Here is a 24,659-nt window from a genome sequence, read left to right as displayed (position 1 = left end):
ATATTTATTGATCATAGATTACAAAATCTCTATAAAATATCTGGTAAATAGTAAGAGAAAAATACTGCTGGCTGGCTGGGAACAGTAATCTTTGATACTGGCTAATCTTGTTTGGTTGTGGGGTGGTTTTTTGTTTTGTTTTGTTTTTAATTTTAACTCTGTATATATACTACTAATGAGTGGAAACTTTCATATCCACCCTGCCACATGCATAGGATCTAACACCATATATTTCTGCGAGATGTAGGGCACAATAGGAGCAGATGTGTAGAGTGTAATGGTTAGTGCTGAAGGACCCGATATCCACCCTATATGTATTTGGGGTTTTTCCTTTGGGCTAGCCGTAATCTTGTCCCATGGACTGAATGGTGACTGCTGGTTTAAATGCACTAGTTTCGTGCCTGGAGCACACTTTAAAGGTTAGTTTCATCCCAAAGAATCAAGGTTGCTCACTGTACTATGCTGTGTGAGTTACAGAGGACTGTCAGGAAAAGCAGGCTCCTGATCCAAACTAAAACATTAACACTGACACACCCTACATCTATTACAATTTAACCTATAGAGCCATGGATCTTTTGATGTAAATTGAACTTGCTCCAACTTTAAGTGCTGAAAGTCTACAGTTTGAATGGCTGTGTCAGCCAAGATGATGACCACCACATACAAACAAGGTTTTTAATATAAAATCCAAACTAATGACAGCTTATTAGTGGCTCTAGCTTAAAATGGCTCTAGCTTAAAGGAACAAAAGATGACACTTCAGTTGCTTGTTTTTCTTAGTTAAGACTCTTTAGCTGCTAACAATGTTTGACTAATTTCCTTAGGAGTAAAAGTTTTGAAATTGTGATGATGATGGATTGAAGTAAAGCTTTTCGGTCTAACATGTAAGCTGCGTACAACAAAGTGGCACTAAATTTCTTTATAGAACTCGCTACAGAGTTGACCCTAGCAACATAATATAATTAATTGCAGAATTATAAATTACTAGACCTAAAAGAGTAAAGAACAAAACTATTATACTAAAAGTGTACTTGAATCTGGTTTTATGCTAACCTTTGGAAAACTTTTCTGATGGTTGCAGGTGGCACTTCATATTTCAGTATGGACCGGTTTGAAGATGTATCAGATGGTGAAGTGGATCATGCTTTCTTTGACAGTGATTTTGAGGAAGAGAAAAAGAAAGCTGAAGAAAATGGTGAATGTATAGAGAAAGGAAGTACAAAGGCAGCTCTTGCAGCCCCCGATTTGGTTTCGAATTCAAAGGATGCAAAGCATTGTGAGGAGGAAAGTGAAGAAAAGCAGAAAGATTTGCGGAACGATCAGTCCCTAGAAAATAGCACAGATCATCTTGGAGATGCTTCATCTTTGTCACGTTCTCCAGTTGTGGAGAATGCAGGTACATCTGGAGTGACATCTGCGGCAAGTAGGGGAGTACAGGAGAATGTTCCTGCTGGAATCCCCAAGATAGTTAAAGAAGGTGAAGAGGATTATTATACAGATGAAGAAGATAGTAGTGACGATGGCAAAAAACAGAAGGTTAGACCAAAGTCAGCTAAGCAGTCAAACAATATTAAAAAGGCTAGCAAAAAATATACTAATATCAGCTCCTCCTCCTCTTCCTCCTCCTCGTCCTCCTCATCCTCATCCTCAAGCTCAGATACAGATTGTTCTGATACAGATTCTGATAGCTGTTTATCAGATTCATCTCATTCTTCCTCAAAGAGGAATGCTTGTAGAAATGCTCTTCTGTCTCCAAAACAAAAATTCAAGTCAGCAATGAAATTAGCAGAAGGAAAACCAAAGCTCGGTGACTACTTGGAGGAGTCTGAAGACACAGTGACTGACGTAACACCTCTGTCAACTCCAGACATCAGTCCTATCCAGTCTTTTGAACTTGCAGCATCAAATGACAAGAAACTAAAAATAAAAAGACAGGAAAATGTGAACCAAGAATTATATGGTAATTTTGAAGAATTTAAGTACAACACAAAATTTGTAAAACCTGCAGGGCTGGCAAATCCAATCTTATATCTGTATTTTTTTCATTAGATTCCGAGTTTGATCGCAGATATAGTCGAAAAGTCCTGCATGATGCCATGGACCTGAATCAGCTTTTGAAAGGTGACTTTTAAATTTTCTTTTTACAAAGTATGACATCCGTACATTGTTGAGAACAATTGAGTTCTATTAGAAGAGAATGAGGTTTGAATGTCCCACACGTATTTTTAAAACTGGTTTGTGATTAAGCTGTGTTGATCTAATTCTTTGAGTTCTTATGTATGTAAATAGTACTGGTTCTACAATGGAAAGAAGCAGCATGTATATGAGCATGTGTTGGTATGCATATACCTAAAAGTAAGATCTACAGATGGGGTGAATCCCTAAATAAGATTTGATATATTAACAAATTGAATAATAAAACTGCACATGCATTTTGAGAAGTCAAGGTTTACTGGACTATGCCACAATTTACTATCTAATTTAAAACACCAACCTTTCTGATAAAATGCTGGGTTGTTGCCCTTCAAAATTGAAAGGCAGTCCAAAACTACGTTGCATATTCATATATTTAAACTTCTGGTACCTTTCTGATAATTAAATGGAATTATTTGAAATTCTTTTTTTGAACTAAGTGCCTGCCTTCTAAAATACCATAAAGTTGAGTAAAGGTATTTTAAAGAGAAAAATAACAGATAATCTTTACTAAAACTTGAGTGGTTGCTTCTTGCCAATAGCTTTAATAACTCTTAATAATGAAGAGAGAGAGAACTTGGTGTCTCTTTCACTGCATTATTGGAAAACTTCATTGTATGGGGTGAGACACTGGTTGATCTCATGTGCGTATTTTAATGTCTAGACAGTGCTTTTGTGCTTGTTTTCATGGCCCAGAGTTTTCTGTAGTAAAATCTATAAAATAAGAGAGGCTTAGCTCAAGAAATCTGCTGATCTCAGGTGAAGAAAGCTTCTTACAGTCTATGTCTGGTACATTTCAACCCAAGTTTGCTGTATTGCGGCAGAAATGGCATGACTAAACTTGCATGTGTCATCTTTCTTCACTTTGTACCTTGCCAGACTGAGCCTATTGTGAGTAAGGATTCAAAATACATTGTATTTTGTATCATTTAACTTTCCTATGAGTAGAAATGAGGATTTTACTTGTATGGAAATCCTGATTAAGAAAAGTAGAGCTAGCCGTCAAGAAAGGTAGAGCTGATTCTCATCTCTGACGGTCCTTGTGCTCCAGCAACTCTTTTGTACTAGAAAAGGCTCCAACCACTTGTCAAAACAGGTTGTTAGAAGAGTTGTTGCTAGGCAATTGAAATTATGATGTCCTACATCTTTATTTGTTCCCTGATAGCAAGAAGCCATTTAATAACTGATGATTATGGAAGGATTCATCTCATCCCTAAAACAAATGGGTACTATAGCTCAGAATAAGCATTCTCAGAGATTAATCTCGGGGTGGGTGGGGTGGGGTAGGGTGGGGTGTGGAGTTTTTTCCACAAACTGAAAAACAATTCTAAATAACAATAATAAAGATTGAGTACTGTGAAGTAGAATTCATATAGTCTGGCAGCTAATGTTCCTGATTAACATGCATATTACTCCCAAATGCCTCTCTAAATTGGCAAGCGCAACATAGCTTAATTACTTTGGGTATTTTGAAGTTTAAATGGGGCAGGATTGTTAATGGTGGAAAGTAACTAGTCTGGGAAAATAGGAGCTAATCTTATTCTGAGTTATTGCTTCCAGGTTTTTCTGTACTCATTTAAAAAAAAAAAAAAAAGTGCAAATCATCCCTCCCCATCCCCCCCCCCCCGTCTGCATGAAATGTTCATTAGAACTGCATAGGCATGAACATTGCTTCAAGTGAGAACAGTATAAGGCCAGACCTGAGTGCATGAAAGAGTATTTAAATGATCATCAGGATATCTCAGATTTGGTTTTAAAGTATAATATTCTTCCAGTAATCTATACTGATGCAGCATTTTGTTTAAAATTTTTGTCAGATATGCTTGTAATATAGCTGGGCCTAAGCATTTACAGCAGTTACATATTTTACAAAGTTTACTTTCCCCAGAAACTTGCAGAATTTCAGGGTGATCTGTTACTGTGTTGCTTCGGGGGGGGGTGCAGTAATTAATTTTGTCCAATTCTACGCATTAGTAATGTGAACATTTGGGAAGACTAGAATCTTTTGTATTAAAAAAGAATCACAAGAACAAAGAAAGGGAATAAATCTGTTAAAAGTGCATGATGTTCAAAGAACAAGCTTTGGACTAGAACAAGTGTCTGGTTATTAAGCAACGAAGTAGTTTGTGTATCTTAAAAGAATTAATTTGAAGCATTTAGAAAAAATGTTGCAATTAAATTAAAAAGGAGCTGAAATAGTTTTTCCTCTATATTATATGCCGTTGATACATATTTGTGCTCATATAGCAAACTATTCATTTTTATAAGCATATAAAAAAATCATATTTAGAGAAAAAAAAATTTTCATGCCCTTACATCTCCTAAAAGTATGCTTGTTCTTGATAGAAGGCAAATTTTAAGTTATGCTATTCTGAATAATTTAAAATCTCACAAATAACATAATTTTAGTTGGAAATCTCATGGTGTCCGTGCTGTATGTTGCGCTTTGAATGCTTTTTAGGTGGGTATTGCTGTGCAGCTTTATCACTGATTTTAGAAATATTCTTTAGTGACCAGAACTCTGAACAAGAGATTGATAAAGATCTGTGATAACACTTGGTTACTCCATCTGAAAGTTGTCATTTTATGTATGCTGTTACTGAAGTGAGCATTACCAGGTACTGCAACTTGCTGTGCAGCCTCCGTTCACCCTATGGAAAATAACTGAACTAGTTGTAGTCAAAATGGCAGAAATCTACTTGGTAACAGTATCTGGGGGCAAAGTGAAGATTATGCTTGAAAACTGGAGAGAAGCAGGTTTTCCATGTTGCCGAAGACAAATAAAGCATAGGAATGTAGTCCTTATATTGGCATTCATTAGACAGGAGTCAAGCCCTGTTTCAAAGGGAAGGAAGAAGTACAATAAAATGTGCAGTTTTCAGAACGTGCAGGTTGTATGGCTGTGTTGGTGTGGTTTCTCATGCACACTGATGAAAGAGGGGCATGTGAATAGTAGAGCACTCTCGAGAGCAGATGCAGCATGAAGGAAGACAGATAAACATATGCAGTGAAGAAATTGTGAAGCCCAGGTATGCGTAAGCTACCATGTTAAGGTATGGGGTGCACACTCACACTGTTAGAGTTGTAAGGAGCCCACAGTTTGCAGTGGAACAGTATTGCTAGAAACTGCAGGCCATAGCGAGAGCAGAGGTGGTGCAGGGTGGACAAATAAACTCGGAACTTCTTGGATCGGTCTCTGTTTGTTTGTTTCCAAATCAGTCCTGTGGCAGTGTCTGATGCTCAGTTCAGAGTGGCTTGGAGTTGAGGTGGAGGGAGCACCTCTCTGCAGCACCCTCCGCGAGGAGCAGAGCCTGCCCCACTCGCTCGCACTGAAGCCCTGCGGCTGCAGAGCCTGCAGTATACTAAGACCGGCCTGTGTCATGTTACAGTCTAGGTCCACCTCGACCATGTTGTTCAAGTTACTAGACTTAGTGATTACTTATTAATTATCCCTGCATTGTACGTAAAAATTCTTGGGTTTATCTGTTCTGGTAGCTGTGAACTGCTGAATTGTTTAATTGTTCTTGGTAGTGCTTTTTCCTTGTGTTCATGAAAACCACTTGCTGTTTGGTGGCCTGCTTACTTAAAATGTTTATAACTGCTAAATATCTGACACTTGAATCCTCTCATTTTTACAGACCTAGAAGTTGATGTTTAGGAGGCTTACATCATTTCATTGCAATGCTAAGACTGATGTCATGTAGCTGTTGTCATTATGGTGTATGACTGTAAGAACTATTGTAGCACTGTGGAGTCAGACAGCCACACTACTTAGGAATTTAAATATCTTATCAGTTTGGCCAAGAACATAGGTACTGACAATTTCAGTTACTCAAGGTTAGTGGGGTTTATATTTTACAGACCTCTTCTCACTCTTTACCTCTCTTTTTTTCACCACCCGCATGGAAAAAACCATAGGTTTGATTATAATTTTTCAGGTCAAAATACAGTTCTTGTTTTTTTTCATGATGTTATATGGATTTTTGTATGTAATAATTCTGTGAGTCAATGCTGTTTCTACTTTGCTATAAACCTTAAAGATCTTTCAGAAAATTAAAATAATAACTAACTCAGAGCAATATTCAAAACCCATAATAATAAATGTCAGTTATCTCCTTCTCTGCTGTACTCTCGAGTGATCTGAACACAAAAAGGAAATTAAATATGATAATGCAAAGAAATAGATTGCCAAAAATTGATTTTGGAAGTGCTTTCATAAAGCTCCATGTTAGAAAGCTTGGAATAAAAAACTGGAAATTTTTCTGGTGCTGTTTTGCTTGATTCTATGTCTTGATCCAATGTCCCATGTAATTTTAAGGAATTGAGGTTACGCAGATAGAGATGGGTTAAGCATATGCATGTGAATTAAGCACTCATCCATTTCCATCCCATTATGCTACAGACTAGCTCTCTGTCGTTAGACAAGTCTCTTGATTTCTGTAGTTCAGAATAGAGTTGTATGTTAAAAATGCTGTGTATCTCTTTATCTGAATTTATGTTGGGCATTAATACAGTAGTAATGGGATTGCACAAGGTATATAGAGTGCTAAAGAATTTAGCACTTCATGTTTTCTTCTCTGTAAAATGGGGTTGATACCTGCTTCTTTTACAGAAGTGTCTTTGAGAATTAGTCTGTAAATCCATGGTATTAGCTATTATTAACTTGAGGAGGTGGTGTGATGGGGTAAGTGAAGAAGTGAAGAACTGAATTCTACCCTTGAAGCTCTCGCTGACCTATATGCTCTCTAATAAACCTTTTTGCTTCTTCTGTGCCTTAGATTTTCTATTGTAAAATAGTCAGAGCTCACTTGGTGAAAAGCTCTCTGATATAAATATAATTATTATGAAAGTAAAAGCTCTGTGTTTCTGAATAAAAGCTATTGTAGAAAACTAAAGAGCAGCTTCAACTGAACATGTAGCAATTGCTTTAACTTTTTTTTTGCTATAATTTGTCACTCAGGAAATAGAATAAGTTTTTTTTTATAACTGAAAATTCTCCTCTTAGGCATATGTTGTCCTCATGTGTGCTCATTCATGCTGAACTAGTGTATTTGTAGAATAACTGCTAAACAATATCTAAATTTAACGTAGACTCTTACATATATACATAAACACCCAAACTCTACAGTTGAACTAAACATGTATAGTTTTTTCACTAAGTTTTGTTTAGTTTGTATGCTCATAGTTTGAATTAATTGTGTGTGCATGTGAATACATGTGCATCATTTTCACAGGTCTAGTAACTCATGTTGATGCAGATGATGATGATGAAGAGCAATTATTCAGCTTATTCTTATATTTAGAGTTTGAAAACAGATTGAAAATCTTTAAGATTGTAAAAAGGTCCAGACTTTCCCAACATCCATAAGAAAATGCGTAATTTTGGGAAAAAAACTTCTGCACCTGTAAGGTATCTGTTGTCTTTCTCATGACATGAAGAAATAACTAGCAGCCCTATTTAAGCATACATTTTTCAAGAGGAAAACTTGTACTTGAAAAGCACGTTCTCCTTTTCTTGAAAAACCATCACCTCACAAATTCTCCAAAATCATTTTTAAAGAGTTCTGTGACATGAAATAATGGATATTCTAGGAAATATCTGTTTAGAGATGCTACAGGGAAATAGTTTTAGATTGAAACTATTAGACATTGATGAAGAACTGTGACTTAATCCTTTTGTATTTTTCAGATATGTCACAGATGTGGTAGTGGAGCATCATAAAACAAAACACCAGGCAAACTCAAAAGTGTAAGCATTGAGGCAATTTAATGCATTTTCCTCTTCTGGGATTGCAACAGATACACTGAAACATGCATGATTTTTAATTTTAGCCTTAATGCCATTAGGACAGCTGTTATCATCCTGTCCTAATGCATTTGACTTGCTAATTATCATTTGTATTTTATATAAGGTTTGGCCTTACTTATTTTGCAAGGTCATTTCAATGCTTACAAATTGAAAGCAATAAACAGCTTGTTTGTTGCTTAAAAGAAAGTCAGGTGTCTCTCCATGGAAACCAGCTTTCATAGAAATTCTGTGAATACCAGAGAATTTTCTTTTCCTGCTTACCAGTAAATGAGAAGTAGAACTGCACACTGTGCAAGTCTTGATGCAAACGCTGCTGCTTGTTTATTGCCCTCCCCCAAAGTATTGATTTATGGTCTGGCTGTTAATGAAGTAGTATGTAGGGATTTAGTTAAATTACTTATTACCCACTGATAAAGTATGAAGCTACAGGTAAATAATATTTAAATGTTCCAAGACTTAGAAACTCTTTAGAACCTTAAATCATAACCTCTTAACTGTCGTGTTAACCTCATGTTATTGGCCTCAGCAAAAATTGTCAGAAAAACCATTCAAGCACTTATGCGTTGTGATTAAAGAGTAGTGTGGGTGCATTGTTGAATAAATAATTGAAATTACTTTGAAACTCAAATATTTCAGTTATATAACACCAACTGTACCTGAAATATTTAATAGCATTTAGAATACGTGCATCTACCTCTTACATGGGATCTTGATTCTTTTTTGTCTGTTGATGGTGAATTGTCCCTGGTTTTGTAGGCTTGTGCTGACCTCACTTACGCACCTACTGCCTTTGCCATGAAAGCAGTGGTGTTGCCAGTGAATGTTGAAGCGCATTCAATGCATATCGGACATACATACCTGCTGTGGATTACATAATTTTCTGTCATAGTAAGCCTGTGGAGAATAGGAATATGATGCTGTGTAAGTGGTGTTTTGCAGAGTGCAGGTTGGACAGATTTTTAGTCAGGTAGCTTTGGAAGTAGTGGAAGCTATTACTGCTCATTTGAAGTTCTGGGGTCAGAAGCCTCATGCTGGACTGTGGAAATAGTGTCAGCCCTGCTTCAGGAAGACCTGCAGAACTTCTTGCTCAATCCTTCATTAGATTGCTACTGCGGTTTAATTGAGCACTGTTTAAGGAGCGGTGATTTCATGGATGTCTCCTGCCCTCTGCTCGTTTTGTTAGGAACAAGCACTTACCCTGTAGTATTAGTAATCCTCTTTCAGTAGGTGACACAGTATGCATTCTGTTGCTTGTCTTTTTTCTACTGAACTTTAAACTCTCCTGTCACAGAGTTCCTAAGGAGATCAGTGTTGCATTTGCAGTGATTTAGAAGAGGTTATCGATGGATAGGCTTCAGTCAGTTACGGTTTGTTTTGAAGTGGTGTTTGCAGCTTAAATGCTTCCTTAACATAGATCTTAACTAAGTGAAACACAACTCTAATTTATTAATTTATCAGCTTGAAGAACAACAAACCAACTGCTTTTAATATACTATCTGATCCAATGCCTTGGTGTATGGTAGCACTGTTGCTGCAAAGAGCTACTTGTGAAATTTCAAATGTGGTTTATACAGAAGGCTAACTATAAAAAGATCGGTTTAGGAACTGAAGAAACTAGTGAGGAACTAGAGAGTTTTAGATTGATCTTTTCACCCCATCGCCTTGAAGAAAACTTGCTGCTGCCCATGTTGTATTGGGTCTGAACTTTTGGTGCAAAATTAATGAGTCTTCTGTAATTCAACAACGTATCGAGAGATTAGTTACTGGGTTTTGGCAGTCTCCTGCTCAGGCTTCACCGAATAACTTCACAGCAGAACTTTCATGGTGATCTTAACAATTCTTTCACTTTATTATGTTTCTTTTGAGTTGTGACAGATTTGATATTATCACTCTTAGCAAGCCCTTAACTTCAAGAGTTGTCAGAAAGCTGTTGGCAGTAGTAAGGTCAGTTTCTACACTAAGTAAGTATAAATAATAGTGAGGCTAAGAACGAACACCATACTGAAGAAAGTGGGCTGGAGTCTCTTTTCTGCCTGCCACAAGTGGGAAAGGCTATCTTTGTGGTGAGGTGATAAAAGGTGTGGATGAGGCACTGTAGAAGGAAAATATACTGAAAGGAGAAAGACTTACGAGACGCTAAGGAAAGGAGGAAGAAAGAAGAGATGAATGTAAAAAGAAAAGTCTGTGTGTTGGGGGGATGTGACTGAAGAAGCTGGACGGTGACAGTAAAGTTAGTCAGTAAAATTTTGTCATGCTTTACTCTTATGTAACAATTAGTATCCAGCAGAGCAATGCATGGAAATGTACATAGATATGTATTCACACTAACTGCCTGAGAGCTGCTGGTAAAATACCGGTGGCGTTTAATGCTACAGAAGTTGCATACCACTGCCGCCTAGGAGATCTGAGTGACCAGGTAACACAGCGCTTGTTGAGCCCCGCCTGTAGCAATTGCTGCAGGGCTCCTTGAATCGTTATCTCTAAAAGCATTTACTGACCGGCATTGAGGGGAAAGGGAAACGTGTTTGTTCCATGTCATTGCTCTGGTTTGGTTTTTTTTTTTTCATCATCACAGCTGACAGGGGTTTTCCAGAAAAATGAGCAAATCAAAAGATAAGTAATTACCTTGATGCTTATTTATGCCTAAGCATTTTTAATCTGTGTTTACCGGTTATGGTTCATAGCTGCATCATAAGATTATATGCTGTCCACCAAAGTACAGCCAGCTACCTTATAGAGAATTAAAACAGTCATGTACCAGTGAAGACATGAAACCTGTATTTCTAATTAAAAATGCCCTCATTCAGAATGCCATTGCTCTAAATGGAATTTGACTAGTTCACACCTTTCACAAAAAGAAAAGAGCTGTTTGGAATTTGCACTGACTGTTATTCAGAAGCTTAAATGTCTCCTGTAAGAGACTGCATAACCAATAGCATTGGTGCCACAAAGCTAGGTCAAGACTTCAGTCGAACCAACTGTTCTTTGCAACAACCTGATTTCCACTCTTGCATATGAGGGGCAGTCTTGTTTAACCTGTGAGATGCTGTGGATGTAATGCAAAAGATGAAATTATCTTTCATAGCTTTGTAATAATATGATTATCAATTATATAACATGATACATAATAAATATCTTTTTCAGATGGTTGCTCAAAGTACTTTCTTCCAGCTGTTCTACAGTGCTGGTTTTGCATGTTTCCCATAAGGACATATTTAATTATTTTTTTACTGAGAAGTACACTGCAGCTTGATGTTATTGTGTGAATTGTGTGGCTCTAGTTATTTTCTGTGCATTTCTTTTTGTCCCTTGTAGGTGTATCCAGATGAGTCTCATCCCAGGTTTGTCTCCTCAAATGGTGTTGATGGCTGTACTAGTTTTCACTTGAGAATAACTTACTAAATTGTAAAGATGCTTTTCAAGACATTTATACTTTATTAACCTGTTGATTGGCACACTTGATCTGCACTAGTTTGCGTTGTATCTTGGTTTTGAGGTGATTTGCATCTTCTCTTGACAAATTCAAACAGTATTTGCTAATGCGGACAACCTCACAGTCAGAGCTGCCCAGGGGCAGTCCTTGCCTATATTGGCTAGCATACTGATGGTGCAAGTTTACTAATTTCCAGAGGGATTTTGAGAAATTTAGAAAGAGTATCCAGAACTCAAAATCCAAGCAGTTCATTAATTTCAAAGACAGTAGCAGTATTTGCTTGCATCACTTCTGGAATAAACTCAGTTGAGGTACTGCAAGAAAGATTTCGTTTTGAAGTAAGAACATGCTCATCATTCTTTGAGGTTTTTAAGCTATTAAAGGCTGCCTCAGACATCCCTCGCCAAAAAATTGCTGATGTGGGAGTGTTTGCTAAGAAAATATTACTGCATGCCTGTTTGGGTTGTGGGTTTTGTTTTTTTTTTTTCTTTCTGCTTTGGATGCTTGTTTTGCTTGTGTGGGGCTTTTTGGGGTAAGAGTGAGGGGTATCTTCTGGAGGCACTGGGATATTGGAGGAATGTGGGGAATGGCTTGAGTAAGGTGTCCTCATCTGTGTCTCCACTCCAAAAATCTCTTTGATCTAACCTGGTACCGCCATTCCTGTACCATCGATAATGCAATGGTTTGATGGGGTAATACCACGACAGCAAAGCTCCTAAAAGAGTTGCCAGAAGATCTACTGCAGAGCTTTAGAAAGCAAAGGCTTAGAAATAGGTCAGTAGCAAAGCTCCAGTGGAACTGTAATAAACATAGCTGGCTCTGGCTGCGAGTGAATTTTTCCAGTTATTATCTTATCTTGCAATTGTGCAAGTCTGCCTTGCTGGGTATTTTTAAGTGTGCATTCTTTGTGCTTTTGTCTTGAAACCTCATACCCTGGTTTAATTTGTTGGGTTTTTACTGTTTTAAATTGCTAGGCCCCAGTAATTTTTCTTCTGTTATATATGCTCACTCATTTTTCTCCATCCATTAGATTTAATTTTCATCTTTCCCTTTGCAATTCCTGCACCAACATGATGTGGGATTGTTTCAGGAGCAAAGGATCGACAAAATCACTTCAGGCAACGCGTTTTGTGTCTCTGAGTCATGCTTCCCCAGTGTCAGTTTTCTGTCTGAAACATCATTTCCGTTCTGCCTCTTAGCTGAGACAGATATTTTAGATATCTTAGGAGCAAAGTTTAAATCTCTTTCCATGTGCAAACATCTAAATACTAATTTATGATTTAATTCTTGGTTCTGTAAGTTATTTTTAGTCCTGGCTTCCCGAAGCTGTATTTTCTATTGCTTGGGAAACTTCTCTGATGCTTGTATTGGTGCCACAAACGATACCACTGTGATGATGATTATGTTCAATGTTGCTTTAGTGCTGTGTAATGGTAGCTCCATTAGCATATATATAATTGCCTGTGCTGATTGCTGGTACCATAGTAACTACAGTAAAAATATTTGAGGATGGAAGCCTGAGCATATTGTGTCAGTGTCGAAGCTGGGCAAGCATACTGGTAAAGGTCGATATCAGGGGTGATCAGAGTCAAAGCGGGGATCAGGAATACTGACCATGCAGAATAAATGACTGCACGTAAGGCTGATTCATATTCTGATTTCTAAATAACAGATATATTCTACACAAATGCTTACAGAGTGTCTGTGTGCATTTTGCTGATTCTCTTGTATTGCTCAGTTGTTCACTGCATCTGTTCAATTCTTCTGGTTACCAGTCATAAATGGGGAGGAGGGGGATTCCTAGTGAGAAGGGAGCGGATGGGTTTTAACTAAGGCCAAAATTAGACCTGATTTTTGTGGTGAAACTTGTGTAAAATCAATGTACTGAGGACAACTGAGCATCTCTGAAAAATTCTGAAATGCATAAATCTGGAATTCAAGTGGGGGGAGGTGAGATGTACCTTGGTTTTTCAGGTCTGTAAATAAATCCTTATAATAGAATGCAATATTTGTATTTGGTTTGGTTTTTTTAATCTGAGTATTTTACTTTTTACCATTTTAAAGCTTTCCTACAGTTGGAGAAAAAAGAACAAAAACTAACCATCGATCAGCCATCTAAAGGAACAAGGAAAAATTATTCTTTCACAAATGAAGAAGTAAGACAGATTGATCGGGAAAACCAAAGATTGCTAAAAGAACTGTCCAGGCAGTCTGCAAAACCAAGAAGAAGTACCACATTGAAGAAGACAGCTGTACCACCTCCTAAATTGTACCACAGTGCCCTCAACAGGCAAAAGGAGCAGCAAAGAATTGAAAGAGAAAACCTGGTAAGTTTTGAGAACTGATTTGGATCAGTAAATTGAGAAGGACTGTTTGTTGTCAGATGAACTACTGCTAAATATTTAAAAAACTGATAAGGCAGCACTTGGAGCTTTACTGCAGTAAGTCTGCAATGAATTTCCTTTACTATGCTGTTTGTATAATTGTTCATATGGTTTTCTGGGGGAAAAATGATGCTTTTTTCAGATGAAAATAGATTTTACTTTATATGAGTTTGCTCTACTATAGTATCATTCGATTGAAGAGGAACAACCATTATTAACATGCTCATAACTTTGGATAGCAGTCTAACTCTATTCATCCTGCTTCATGCATCATGATTACTAGTCTCTCAAGAACAGGGTTGCAAAAAATAAAGCAATCAATATGATAGCATCGAACCCATTATATTTGAAATACAGAGGATACAATGTGAATGTCAATTTTGTTTGTTTGACTCATTTTATATCTATCCGTCTCTTTCAATATTTGTAGCACTCTGCTTATCACAGCATTTGAATGTAATGGCAACTGCAATAACTTACTTTAGTGGAAAACAGAAATTTAGACTCATTTGTAAGGATATTGTCAGAGTTGTCAAATAACAAAAATAATACTGATTTGAAGAAGATATTTTTAGTGGTTGAATTGTAATACATATAATGATATTTTCGTATCTCCTAGTTGTTCATTAGTGTGTTTGAAAAGGAGATGAAATATAGTTAAAATACTTGGAAAATTTGTAGTGGAAGTAATTTATTCACTTTTTTTCATCTGTGTAAGTGTAGGTTGCAATTTCCTTTTATATAGCAAGAGATACAGATTCAACACGGAGAAAGTCTAATTGACCTATTGTCGTGCTTTAACCACAGCCAGCAGCTAAGCACCACACAGCTGCTTGCTCACTCCCCCTGCAGCGGGATGGGGGGAAGAGAATTGGAAGGGTAAAAGTGAGAAAACTCCTGGGTTGAGATAAGAACAGTTTAATAATCGAAATATTATAATAATAATTATTATTATAAATTGTAATGAAGAGGAAAATAACAGAGAGAAATAAACTCCAAGAAAGACAAGTGATGCAAATGAAAACAGTTGCTCAACACCAACTGACCGATGTCCCGCCAGTGCCTGAGCAGCAGCCCCCTAGTTTTATTATTGAGCATGACATCGTATGGTACGGAATATCCCTTTGGTCAGTTGGGGTCAGCTGTCCTGGCTCTGTCTCCTCCCAACTTGTTGTGCACCCCCAGCCTACTCACTGGTGGGGTGGTACGAGGAGCAGAAAAGGCCTTGACTCTCTGTAAGCACTGCTCAGCAATAACAAAAACATCCCTGTATTATCAACACTGTTTCTAGCACAAATCCAAAACATAGCCCCATACTAACTACTATGAAGAAAATTAACTCTGTCCCAGCCAAAACCAGCACACCTATTCAGGAAAATCCATTAGGTTTTAGTTGTTCCAGCTTTCAGACATCTAGATTGTTAAAACTTTTCAAAGTAGGAAACTTTCTCCCCAGCTTCACTAGACTACAGTTGACCAAAAGAACATTATACTTCACATACTGAAAGAATTTGGCATAAATACTTGTTATAGATGTGTGGTACTTCTCATTGTCTGGGGAAGAAATGTTTTTAGGCTTCGGTGGTTTTGGGTTGGGAGGAGGGCTTTCTTCATGTGTTGTGGCATTGGGTTTTTTGTTGTTTTTTGTTTATTTAAAACGTTGAAAGCAGGACTTGCTCTTGTACGTGAACCTTGATAATGAGAGTGTATTCGTAGGCGGTGGGGAGGAAGTGCTGTGTCACGGTCACGACCTAATAGGAATATGCTGTACTACACAACGATAGAAGATTACTGTAATATTAATGTATATGATGTTTTACGATACACTTCTGTTCACTCAAAGCCACAAACCTTTTCTCTTTTGATATATTGCAATATTTTGTCCAAGAATGTCTTGCCTTTGCAACTTTTGGATCAAGAATTCAGCAAACCTAAACACAGATAGTCATTTCACATGTTGCTGTTTTAGTACATGTTAGAGATTAATGGTGGTTGCTTGTAGCCTGAGAAATAATATCCTTCATTTACTTATTCATTTATGCTTTAGTTGTTGTCATCAGCAATGTGAGTGGACACGTTTGACATCAGAATCATTCCTTGGAATTTATGTTAGGATATCATGCTGTATTAGACTATAAAAACATATTGGTTTATTCTTTTCCCCAAACTCACGATGATATATTCTGCTCTTCTTTTCAGAAGAGTGATTCATCAGTACAGTTCTTATGTTTGGTTTAACATTGTTATCATTTTTGAGCAATTCTGTTTGCTTTTTTATTCTGTTTGAAGTATATGTGCACCTAGAGCATCACAGTTGTAACATTGATATTTCTAGTACTACCTTTTGGGATTACAAGTATGACACGCTTTTTTCAGAGACTGTAAATGGAAGAACTGCCCTACTCTGCGCATTGCAGGCTTTTTGCTTTATATGGCTAAAAATATGTGCTTTATGAACTTGTTGTTTTTTTTCTGGTCAGCAGCTTTCTTCACCTTGGAGTTTCATGGAACTTCCTTATCTATCTTTCTTCTATTACTTGACAGGAATTTTTTTTTTCTTATACAAGGTCTGAGGTGCTCCATTCAGGATATGCTGCTTGATACACCTTTGTGAAATGCTTGTTGGAGAAGGATGCGGGGTTTTGTAAATAATGCAAGAATAGAAATCTACAACAGTAGTCTGTGCAGGGGGTCAAAGAGTTTTGATGCAGAGATTCCCCCCCCCCCCCCCCCCCCCCCCGCGTTGGATTACAGCTTTTATAATTTCTTGTCCCGAGGTTAACACCTTGTCTAGGGAAAACTTTCACTTGTTCCTCTAGAACATTCTTGGAGTAATGCCTATATTTACTGTTATCAGAAAGACAGTTTGATTTCTGGTGCAGGCATTTGGCATCAGAGGTGATGCAGGGGAAGTAATTAAAATATTAGGAAATTAGAGAGGAATCTAAACAGTTTGGTGCTCTCTAGCTTTGTGAAAGGGTGCAAAGAGGTACAGGGATTATATGTTGCTCCCACAGACTCTGCTAGAAAGACCTATGATGGAATAAAAAGGTGCATTGCTCTTGTAACAGTAATGACAAGGTAGTGATTAGCAATTTATGGAAAAAGCACAATTAGCAAAATAGATTGCTGTTAGAATTAATGTCAGGATTTTGTACTTGCTGCTTTTGACTGTGTGCTTTCGTAAATGGAACCTGCTTTTGATTGCTGATCTGAGCTAGCAAGACCAGAGTGCGTCTCTTGCCGATAGAGGATGCTGCTGATTCAGAAAACATTCTACTCTTGTGTTTGAAGGTACTGTCAACCCCATCTCCTCTCCAGTGGAAAGGGACATAAGTGTGACTGATGTGTTATGTTTTCCCACATCTGCATATATCTGTCTCTGTCTGTATTGACGTATTAATAATTATTTCTGCTAGTATAAATAAGATACTCAACTTCATAGACTGGACACTACACACCATTTAAACTTTTAATGGTTTATTGCGTGATGCAAAAATCTATACTGGTATATACAGGTAAGTATTTGAGGACCTTGAAATACAGATTTGCAGCCACCACACCATTTTTCAGTCACTTCACCTAAACTTAGAAGTAATCCATATCTCTTTGTTGGTTTTTGTTTTGGTTTGTTTGTTTGTTTGTTTTTTCCCATCATTTTTATTAATTCTGACTAGGATTTAGGCATTAGATGACCTTAGTGAGCTAAGCTGCTGTGTTCAGCCAAGTTCCTAGGGAACAAGTGTTCACACTGAAAGTTCACCAGAAGATCTCAGCACGTCTAGGACAATGATTCTCAAACCTTAGATCAAGGGGGATGAGGGTGTTCTCCTTTTCTGTGGATATTTGGTCTTCCCACGCATCCCTGTGCATTCTTCCTACCGCATGCCGTTATGACTCGCTGCATATAACCCTCCATGTTGTTCATTCCCCAACCTCATACTCCCCCAAAATGTACCCCAAGCCCCAACAGATCCAACTCTGATCCCAGTTCCAGACAAGTAAAAAAAAGCACTTACTGTGTTTCTCTGCAAGGGCTGTCTTTCTCTTTTCACCTACTTGGTTCCCTGAGTCATCTGTGCTGCAGATGTCATTAATGCTTCTCCCCACCACTTGCTCTAATCATTGTGGCTTCTACCAGCACAAAGATCCTTCAGCCAGACTGTTTCCTTTCTCTTGCAGTCTGGGTTGCCTTTGTCTTGCTGGAAAACCTGAACCTCCTTTAGAAATGCAAGTACTGTACTGCTATAAATGACTGTATATTCATTTGTCTCCGCTTGATTTAATGGTGCTGATGGGCTGTGGTAATTGGGTGGGGAGAAAAGGGCAAGGGAGGGAGAGTGCCCCTGGCCATCCCCCTAACTGGCTGCCACCACATAGAAAGAATATACCTTATCTTGAGTCACAGCTTTCAATCCTGTGCTGCACTGCACCTGCCCTGCCATCTGTGTCATGCCGCAACCAGGCATGACAACTTCTAGGCATGGAAAGAAAGAGGAGTGGGAGGGCACTGGTCCATCAGGCTTGTGCCTGGGCACCTTGTACTTTCTTCCCTCAGTGTATTCCCCACTGCTTTTTCTCTGCCTTCCCTTTGTCCCATCCTCAAGGACCACCCCCAAGTCTGAAAGCATCAGGCCTCCGATGTCGCATACTTACATGGCTGTAGAAAGAATACCAAGGTTGTTCAACCTTACTGGTCTCGGTCTGGAGGAGAAAGCTGTAGGGAATGCAGTTGTGAAAGAGAACGTAGTCTTCTGGTTCTCCTTAGGAGCTCAGAAATATTTGTGTTGAGTTGGTGGCTTCTTAGAAACTCAAGAACACATGGTTTTATAAGGTATTTTCAATTACTAGGTTCAAAGCCACTTTATGCCAAGGCTAAAGACAAAATGTTGGTAGTTCATGAGATTACAAAGTGCAATGAAAAAAAAAAAAAAGATACTTCTATGGCCCCTCTCATCAGGGGAAGCTGTCAGGATGTGGGATTGGCACGCAGATGTGCCTGGCTAAACTATACTGCAGTATGGTGCAAATATAGTGCAATTCTGTGATCGTAGTGTTTAGGCTATAGGTTCTTTGTGGTCAGATTTTTTGTGGCCTGCTGATTCCTGACCCAGACTCGAGATTCCTGAACACAGCTGTGATAATTATAATAAAGACTGACTAACTGTAAGGTTCAAGGAAAGTTTTGGTTATTTTGCACACTGCTCAAATTTGTGGGATTTTTTTTTTTTTTGTACTCTTAGCCTACTTTTTTTGTGGTGATGCCAGCCACATGTAAACTTGATAGCTGTTCAGTTAAAAAGACTTTTCTGTAGATTGAAGAACTTTAAGAGGTTTTTTGACATTTAGAGTTTGTCAGGTTAGAGCTAATTAATGCAACTGGCAATTGAAGAAAATTACAAATACTTGTATTGGTAAGAACAGAAACATGTCCTTGAATGCACTGTTATCTACTTCCCCCTCCCCCACCTGGACTCTGCAAAGGGACAGTGTGGTCACTAACATCAGTGACATTAGAGGAGGCATAATATAAATAAATTTGAACAGCTGTCAAGGCACACTAGTCAGCTGGTTAGGATTCAAAGGAGGTGAAACTGAAGCCTTCATGCATTTAAAAAGCAAAGTAAACCAAGAAAAAGAAACGTGTTTTACCTTCTCTCTCAACTCAATTTAGGAGTGCTGCATTTTCAGTGTTCTTTCTTTTTCAGCATAGCTGCAGAAAAGTGTGTACTGATCTTTTTTTTTTTTTTCTCTTGTTCCTTTTTCTGAAAGAGAGCATTAGAATTAGCTGTAGTGCTCTCCTGATATGCCCAAAGTTGAATTAGCAGCATTTGTCTTGGCCTATTGTATAGCAGCAATCTTTTGATACAGTGTCAGGTTCCTTTATTCTCCAAGTGCTGGCAATCTGACATTTCCTTCTGTCATTGACAATATGTATTTTAGTGTCTTTATAGATACTAATCTATGTCCAGATGCCTAGATTTATAAAGGATTATCCTATTCCTAGAAGGTAATCATGCAGAAACATCTTCTGTGATTTTTTTTTCCTTTTCTTTATATTATTATTCTGCTTTTATTGTAAACTTGGTATTATAATAAAATAAAAGAAGATAGGAGAAATAGAAGCCTTGGGAGTCTTTTCCCAAGCTGGGAGGTCATCAGTGATATGATATTATATATGTATTGAGCTTGAATCAAGAGCTCTGAGGAGCTACAATGCAATTTAGAGCAACTAATGACATTCCTGCCATTAGTGTCTGTTACTCTTTTATTCCTTAAATCTGATCAGGAACGTATATTTGGTTCTGAACACCTGGGTTATGATATGTGATCTAATTCTTTGGTCGTTAAGATCAATGACAAAATTTCTATTTACTCTAATGGTGTAGGATTAAGGCTCCAGAGATTTAGCACTTCAAAAGAACAAGGCAAGTGGCAGTGTTCTTCAGTCCATTTCTCAAAAGGAGAACATAATGAAAAAATCAGTAGATTGATACGTATAATTGGGAAAAAAAAAATTTGTTCAAAGTACTTGTACCATTGTACAAGGTAGTTCCTTGGTTAAGGACTGCAAGATTGTAGGGTTGGTAATAAAAACATAAGAATCGGATTAGTTACGGGTTACAGATTTAGTAGGTCAGGACTGCCATTTTGATGTGTTGATGAGTTCATTTCTGTGTGCAGCAGGCCGTTCTCCAAACTGCAAAATTCACAACCGCAAATAGAGTGTAAGTTAACGTGCCCTTGGTACAATTCACAGCAGAGGGCAAGGGAACCACAGGAGCTGTTCTCTCATTCTCTAGAAGAGCTTTTCTTAGAACACTTCTGCACCACAGAATCTATATCTGCTTTTCCGTAGCTCAGGGCTATATCAAGTCCAGTGTTAACCTGTTCAAAAAGTAGTGTGTTAGTACTGAGAGAGGTCTGGGTTTTTTTGCTTTAGTAATGGGGACTTTATACTTGTCAAAACACAGGCATAAAAGCAAAAGCAGAGAATTGTAATTAAACTAAAGTGGACATATGTAAATACTTTATGTTCAGAATCAAGCTTGAAATTCTGCAGTGTTAAGGTATGCAAATTCTATGAGGCTGTTACAGTTGGAGCGCAGACTTGAAACATGCTCGACTCCCATAGGGAAGTCACTTCTACAATTTACCCGATCCATTTGTGATTGAACTGAACGTGTTGAGAGCTTCCATTTTAATACTGAAGGTAAATAAGTGATCTCTGCAAGTCTACATGTATGTAATTGCGTTAGGAGATGCAGGCGAAGTTGTGAGTAAAATGTTGGATGTAACAAGTCTACCACTTCACGTTCTGCAACTGGCTTCAGTGAAGAGCTATTTCTAGCTGAAGTCCTTCCTTTGACTTTTGCTTACTTAGGTATTTCCACTTGACGATGAACTGACTGGCACTTGATGCAAGCACTTGTGACATATTATGTCTGAGCCAAAACCACTTGTCCTTTCTCCCATGTGCACTCGTGCAGGTTTCCAGTGCCCACGCATGAACTACCAAGGCTGTGTAGATTCCTGTTACAACTAGGCAATGACAACTGACATCCTGTGAATACTATACTCCTTCCTAAGTCACTTTCTGTAAATTTTTGTATTCTTCTTTAAAAAAAATAAATGAATAAATTAAAAATCAGTACCTGATTGGGAGGCGGGAAAAATGATCGTTTCATACAAAGTGCAGTTTAATGGCTATACAGACACATTCCTGACTTCTACCATGTAAGTGTGCATCTAGAAAATACATCCTTATTAACAGAGGTATTTTTAGTATTTTGGAGACTTCTGTAATTGCAGTTTGCATTGTCTCTCATTGATGGGATGCATGTCATAACCCTGACCAGCAATGGTTTTGTCATTGCCAAATGTTTGTAGGCCATCAAATGAATTGAAATTAGTTAGCAGAGGAAATGTATAGATCTATGCAAGGCAAGCACTGGAGGTGAAACATATTAAAAATGTGAAGTTGTTAATTGGAAGTTGTATGTAGCTGGGTACTTCCAAATTTGTCCTGCTATCAGGTTCTTTTTTTGGATTATGGAAATTTCTTAATCCTGTTTCAAGTAGAAGTAGTTATGCAGAATGGGCAACTCTGTATCTTACAAATACTATGTAAGTAGCTGTTCTAATTTAATACTTGCTGCATGATTGTCAGGGTTAATTTCAACAAGAGGAAATGATGTCTATAACAATAATTTCAACTAGAATTTCTTAAAATTACATTATTGTTAAAGCAAATAGTGTCTGGTAGACGTTTGTGCTTTTCTTTTGACATTACTTTCACAGAATTGAGGTCGGTAATTCTCTCTGGGGATCCTGTAGGGCAATATAAAATGGTCTAAGTATGTTTGCAAAGCAAAGATTAAAAAAAAAAACAACTTCTCATCCTTCCAGAAATTTAGAAGAGAGAAGTAACCAAAGGTAGGATTAGAAGAGCGCAGCCCGTCTTCCCACCACCTTTACTATCGCCAAATAGATGTGTTGTTTCAAGTTATCATAAAGTACAGAGAACTATGGGGTACTGAAGATGTACTCAACATAGAATTGATGATATGTAAGGGATACTTACTATTTGTGTCATCTTCTAACACTGAGAAAAGAATTGAATGTGAGCAGACTAGCCTATGCTGGTCACCAGTGGAGGAGTTCATGTTGTGCAATGATAAAAATTTAGGATTTTCTTTTTTCAGTTCAAATAAAAATCAATTTGTGAGTGTTTGTTTTGTAGCTTCTTGTTCGTCCTTTCTCCTTCTTGATGATATTTTTCTTCAATATTAAGGCTTTCCTGAAAAGACTGGAAGCAGTGAAACCAACAGCTGGTATGAAGCGTTCTGAACAATTGATGGACTATCAGCGCCAGATGAGTTATCTAAATTCTTCACCGTCTGTAAGAAGAGGAAAATCTGCTTTCAGCCAGCTTAGTCCTTCCAGTAAGTACTTTGAAGTTGCAGATTCTTGCATTTCTTTGCATGTGTTTATCTTTTTATAATTCAGAATTGTGAAGCACTTACTGCTAAGAACAGCAAGTAAGTTCCTTTCTCTGTCTTCCCTAGGTCGATCATTTATCACACAGAAATCATTAGAGTGATTTTTTTATAATCATACCAAAAGTATGATGACCATATGAATTGTTTACTTAACACCCTAAATTTCTAATAAATTATCTTGTTAACCATCTTTTCCAAGAAGGTAAAAAAAAAACCACTGTTGTAAAGAAATATTTCTTATTTTGCTAGTACCCTTTACTGAAAGGAGAAGAGGAAAAAAAACCAACACAAAAACCCCAAAGAAGTTTCAAATTCTCATTCAGAAAATGTAGGTCTACTGATAGTAGCCTTGTTTCTCTTAGAAATTGTGTGTCTAATACTTGGAAGTAGATCATGTGTCCCCATAGATCCATACGTGTCAGGTTAAAGAACGACAGCGCTATGGCATAGGCTTCAATTCTTTCTCCTGACCATTTACAAACAACTCATAACATTTTGGGTTTGTCTTCAATTTATTGTGATTTGTTTTTTTTCTGGAAACTATGGTAATGAGTCTTGCAGTGCTAATACAGCATGAAGTTTTCTGTTGTACCGAGCATAAGCATTCTCACTCCTTTTTTTTTTGTTTGTTTGTTTTGTTTGTGTGTGTGTGTGTGTGTGTTAACAGGAGGCACTTCAAGAGCATCCGCTGTACCAAGTACAATGAGCCAGAGGAACGAAAAACCTGTGTCTGATTCAGCCAGTGGGGCATTACAGAGACCTAAACCCACTAATGTTCGTGCTGCGTGGTTATAAGTGCGTTCTTTGCCTCGCATTCTGAGATGATCCTCAGACTTCTATTTTTAGTGCTTTTGTAAATTCTATGTGCAAAAATATTTTTCTGCATTGTTCAGTGACTAAAATGCATTGCATATGATATAATTGCTTATAAAGTGGTTTTCAGTGAACACTTTCACTTCAGTCAGTGTTTTCCATGGCAGGAAGAACTTATGAAAGAGAAGGAGGTATTTAAACGGACAAGTTAAATAGAAATTGCTAATTATTATTTTATTCTCAAATCATAAGTGGAATTTGTATCCGTAACATGGAAGGACAGAATTGCTGCACTGTAGGCACAAGATATAAAGAAAATCTTTAAAATAATATTTTAAAATATTGCATTAAACTCATAAGCGTATGCTTAATTCCTAGATTGTCCTTGCTTTTCATCCTGGCTTTAGGTAAGCCTTCTGAACTTTGTGGGTCATGTTCTTATGACTGGAAGAATCTTCTTTTTACAGCAGCATGAAGGAGTGGAAAGCAGATTGTGTATTCCTGCATGGTTAGCTAGAATACGGAGGCTGCAGAAGATGTCCTGCCACACTTGCACTCCAGGTGTTGAACATTTGTTTTGTACTCAAGGCTGTGTCTCTTCCAGATTTGAAAGACTTTTGGAAGTTGTATTGGGACCTTTGTGTAGGGAAGAAGCATCTGATGCTATTTGAACAAGAGTGAAGACTGAAGTGAACAACAGTTTCAGATTCACTCTAAACAAGAGTAAGTTTTAGCTACTTCTCAAGCTAGAGAATACTAAGCAAGGGAAATATTTCATGGCCCTGCTTTTGCAGATCCTTGCCCTTCTCAGTGGGGAGATATAAACTTGAGCTGCAGGAAACTTGATTTTGAGAGTGACTACTAAGCAGGATTTTTTTTTTTTTTTTAAAAGGACAGTAGAAAACAAAATCTTGTTATGCTTCTTAACCTGTTTTTTAATGTCATGGTCATACCAAATATTTGTAGTAGTGTCAGATAAGCTTCAGTAGCTACATCCATTTACAAGGGGAGCAAAATGTAATGGA

At 37.6% G+C, this 24,659-nt stretch overlaps 1 protein-coding gene across 1 annotated transcript; it reads left to right on the top strand.

Moving 5' to 3' along the window:
• Positions 1 to 1,071: 1,071 nt before the first annotated feature.
• Positions 1,072 to 24,106, top strand: CFAP97 (cilia and flagella associated protein 97; the record flags this gene model as incomplete). Its single annotated transcript, XM_082315010.1, has 5 exons — positions 1,072 to 1,960; positions 2,050 to 2,121; positions 13,500 to 13,762; positions 22,614 to 22,764; positions 23,489 to 24,106. 5 exons carry the CDS (start codon positions 1,072 to 1,074, stop codon positions 23,614 to 23,616), a joined length of 1,503 nt encoding a protein of 500 aa, XP_082171136.1. The 3' UTR covers positions 23,617 to 24,106.
• Between the last annotated feature and the right edge of the window lie 553 nt (positions 24,107 to 24,659).

This window comes from Platalea leucorodia (assembly GCF_965183815.1).
Source record: "Platalea leucorodia genome assembly, chromosome: 6".
NCBI lineage: Eukaryota > Metazoa > Chordata > Aves > Pelecaniformes > Threskiornithidae > Platalea > Platalea leucorodia.
The sequence above is the reverse complement of the archived record's forward strand: the minus strand, read 5'-3'. Positions and strand labels throughout refer to the sequence as shown.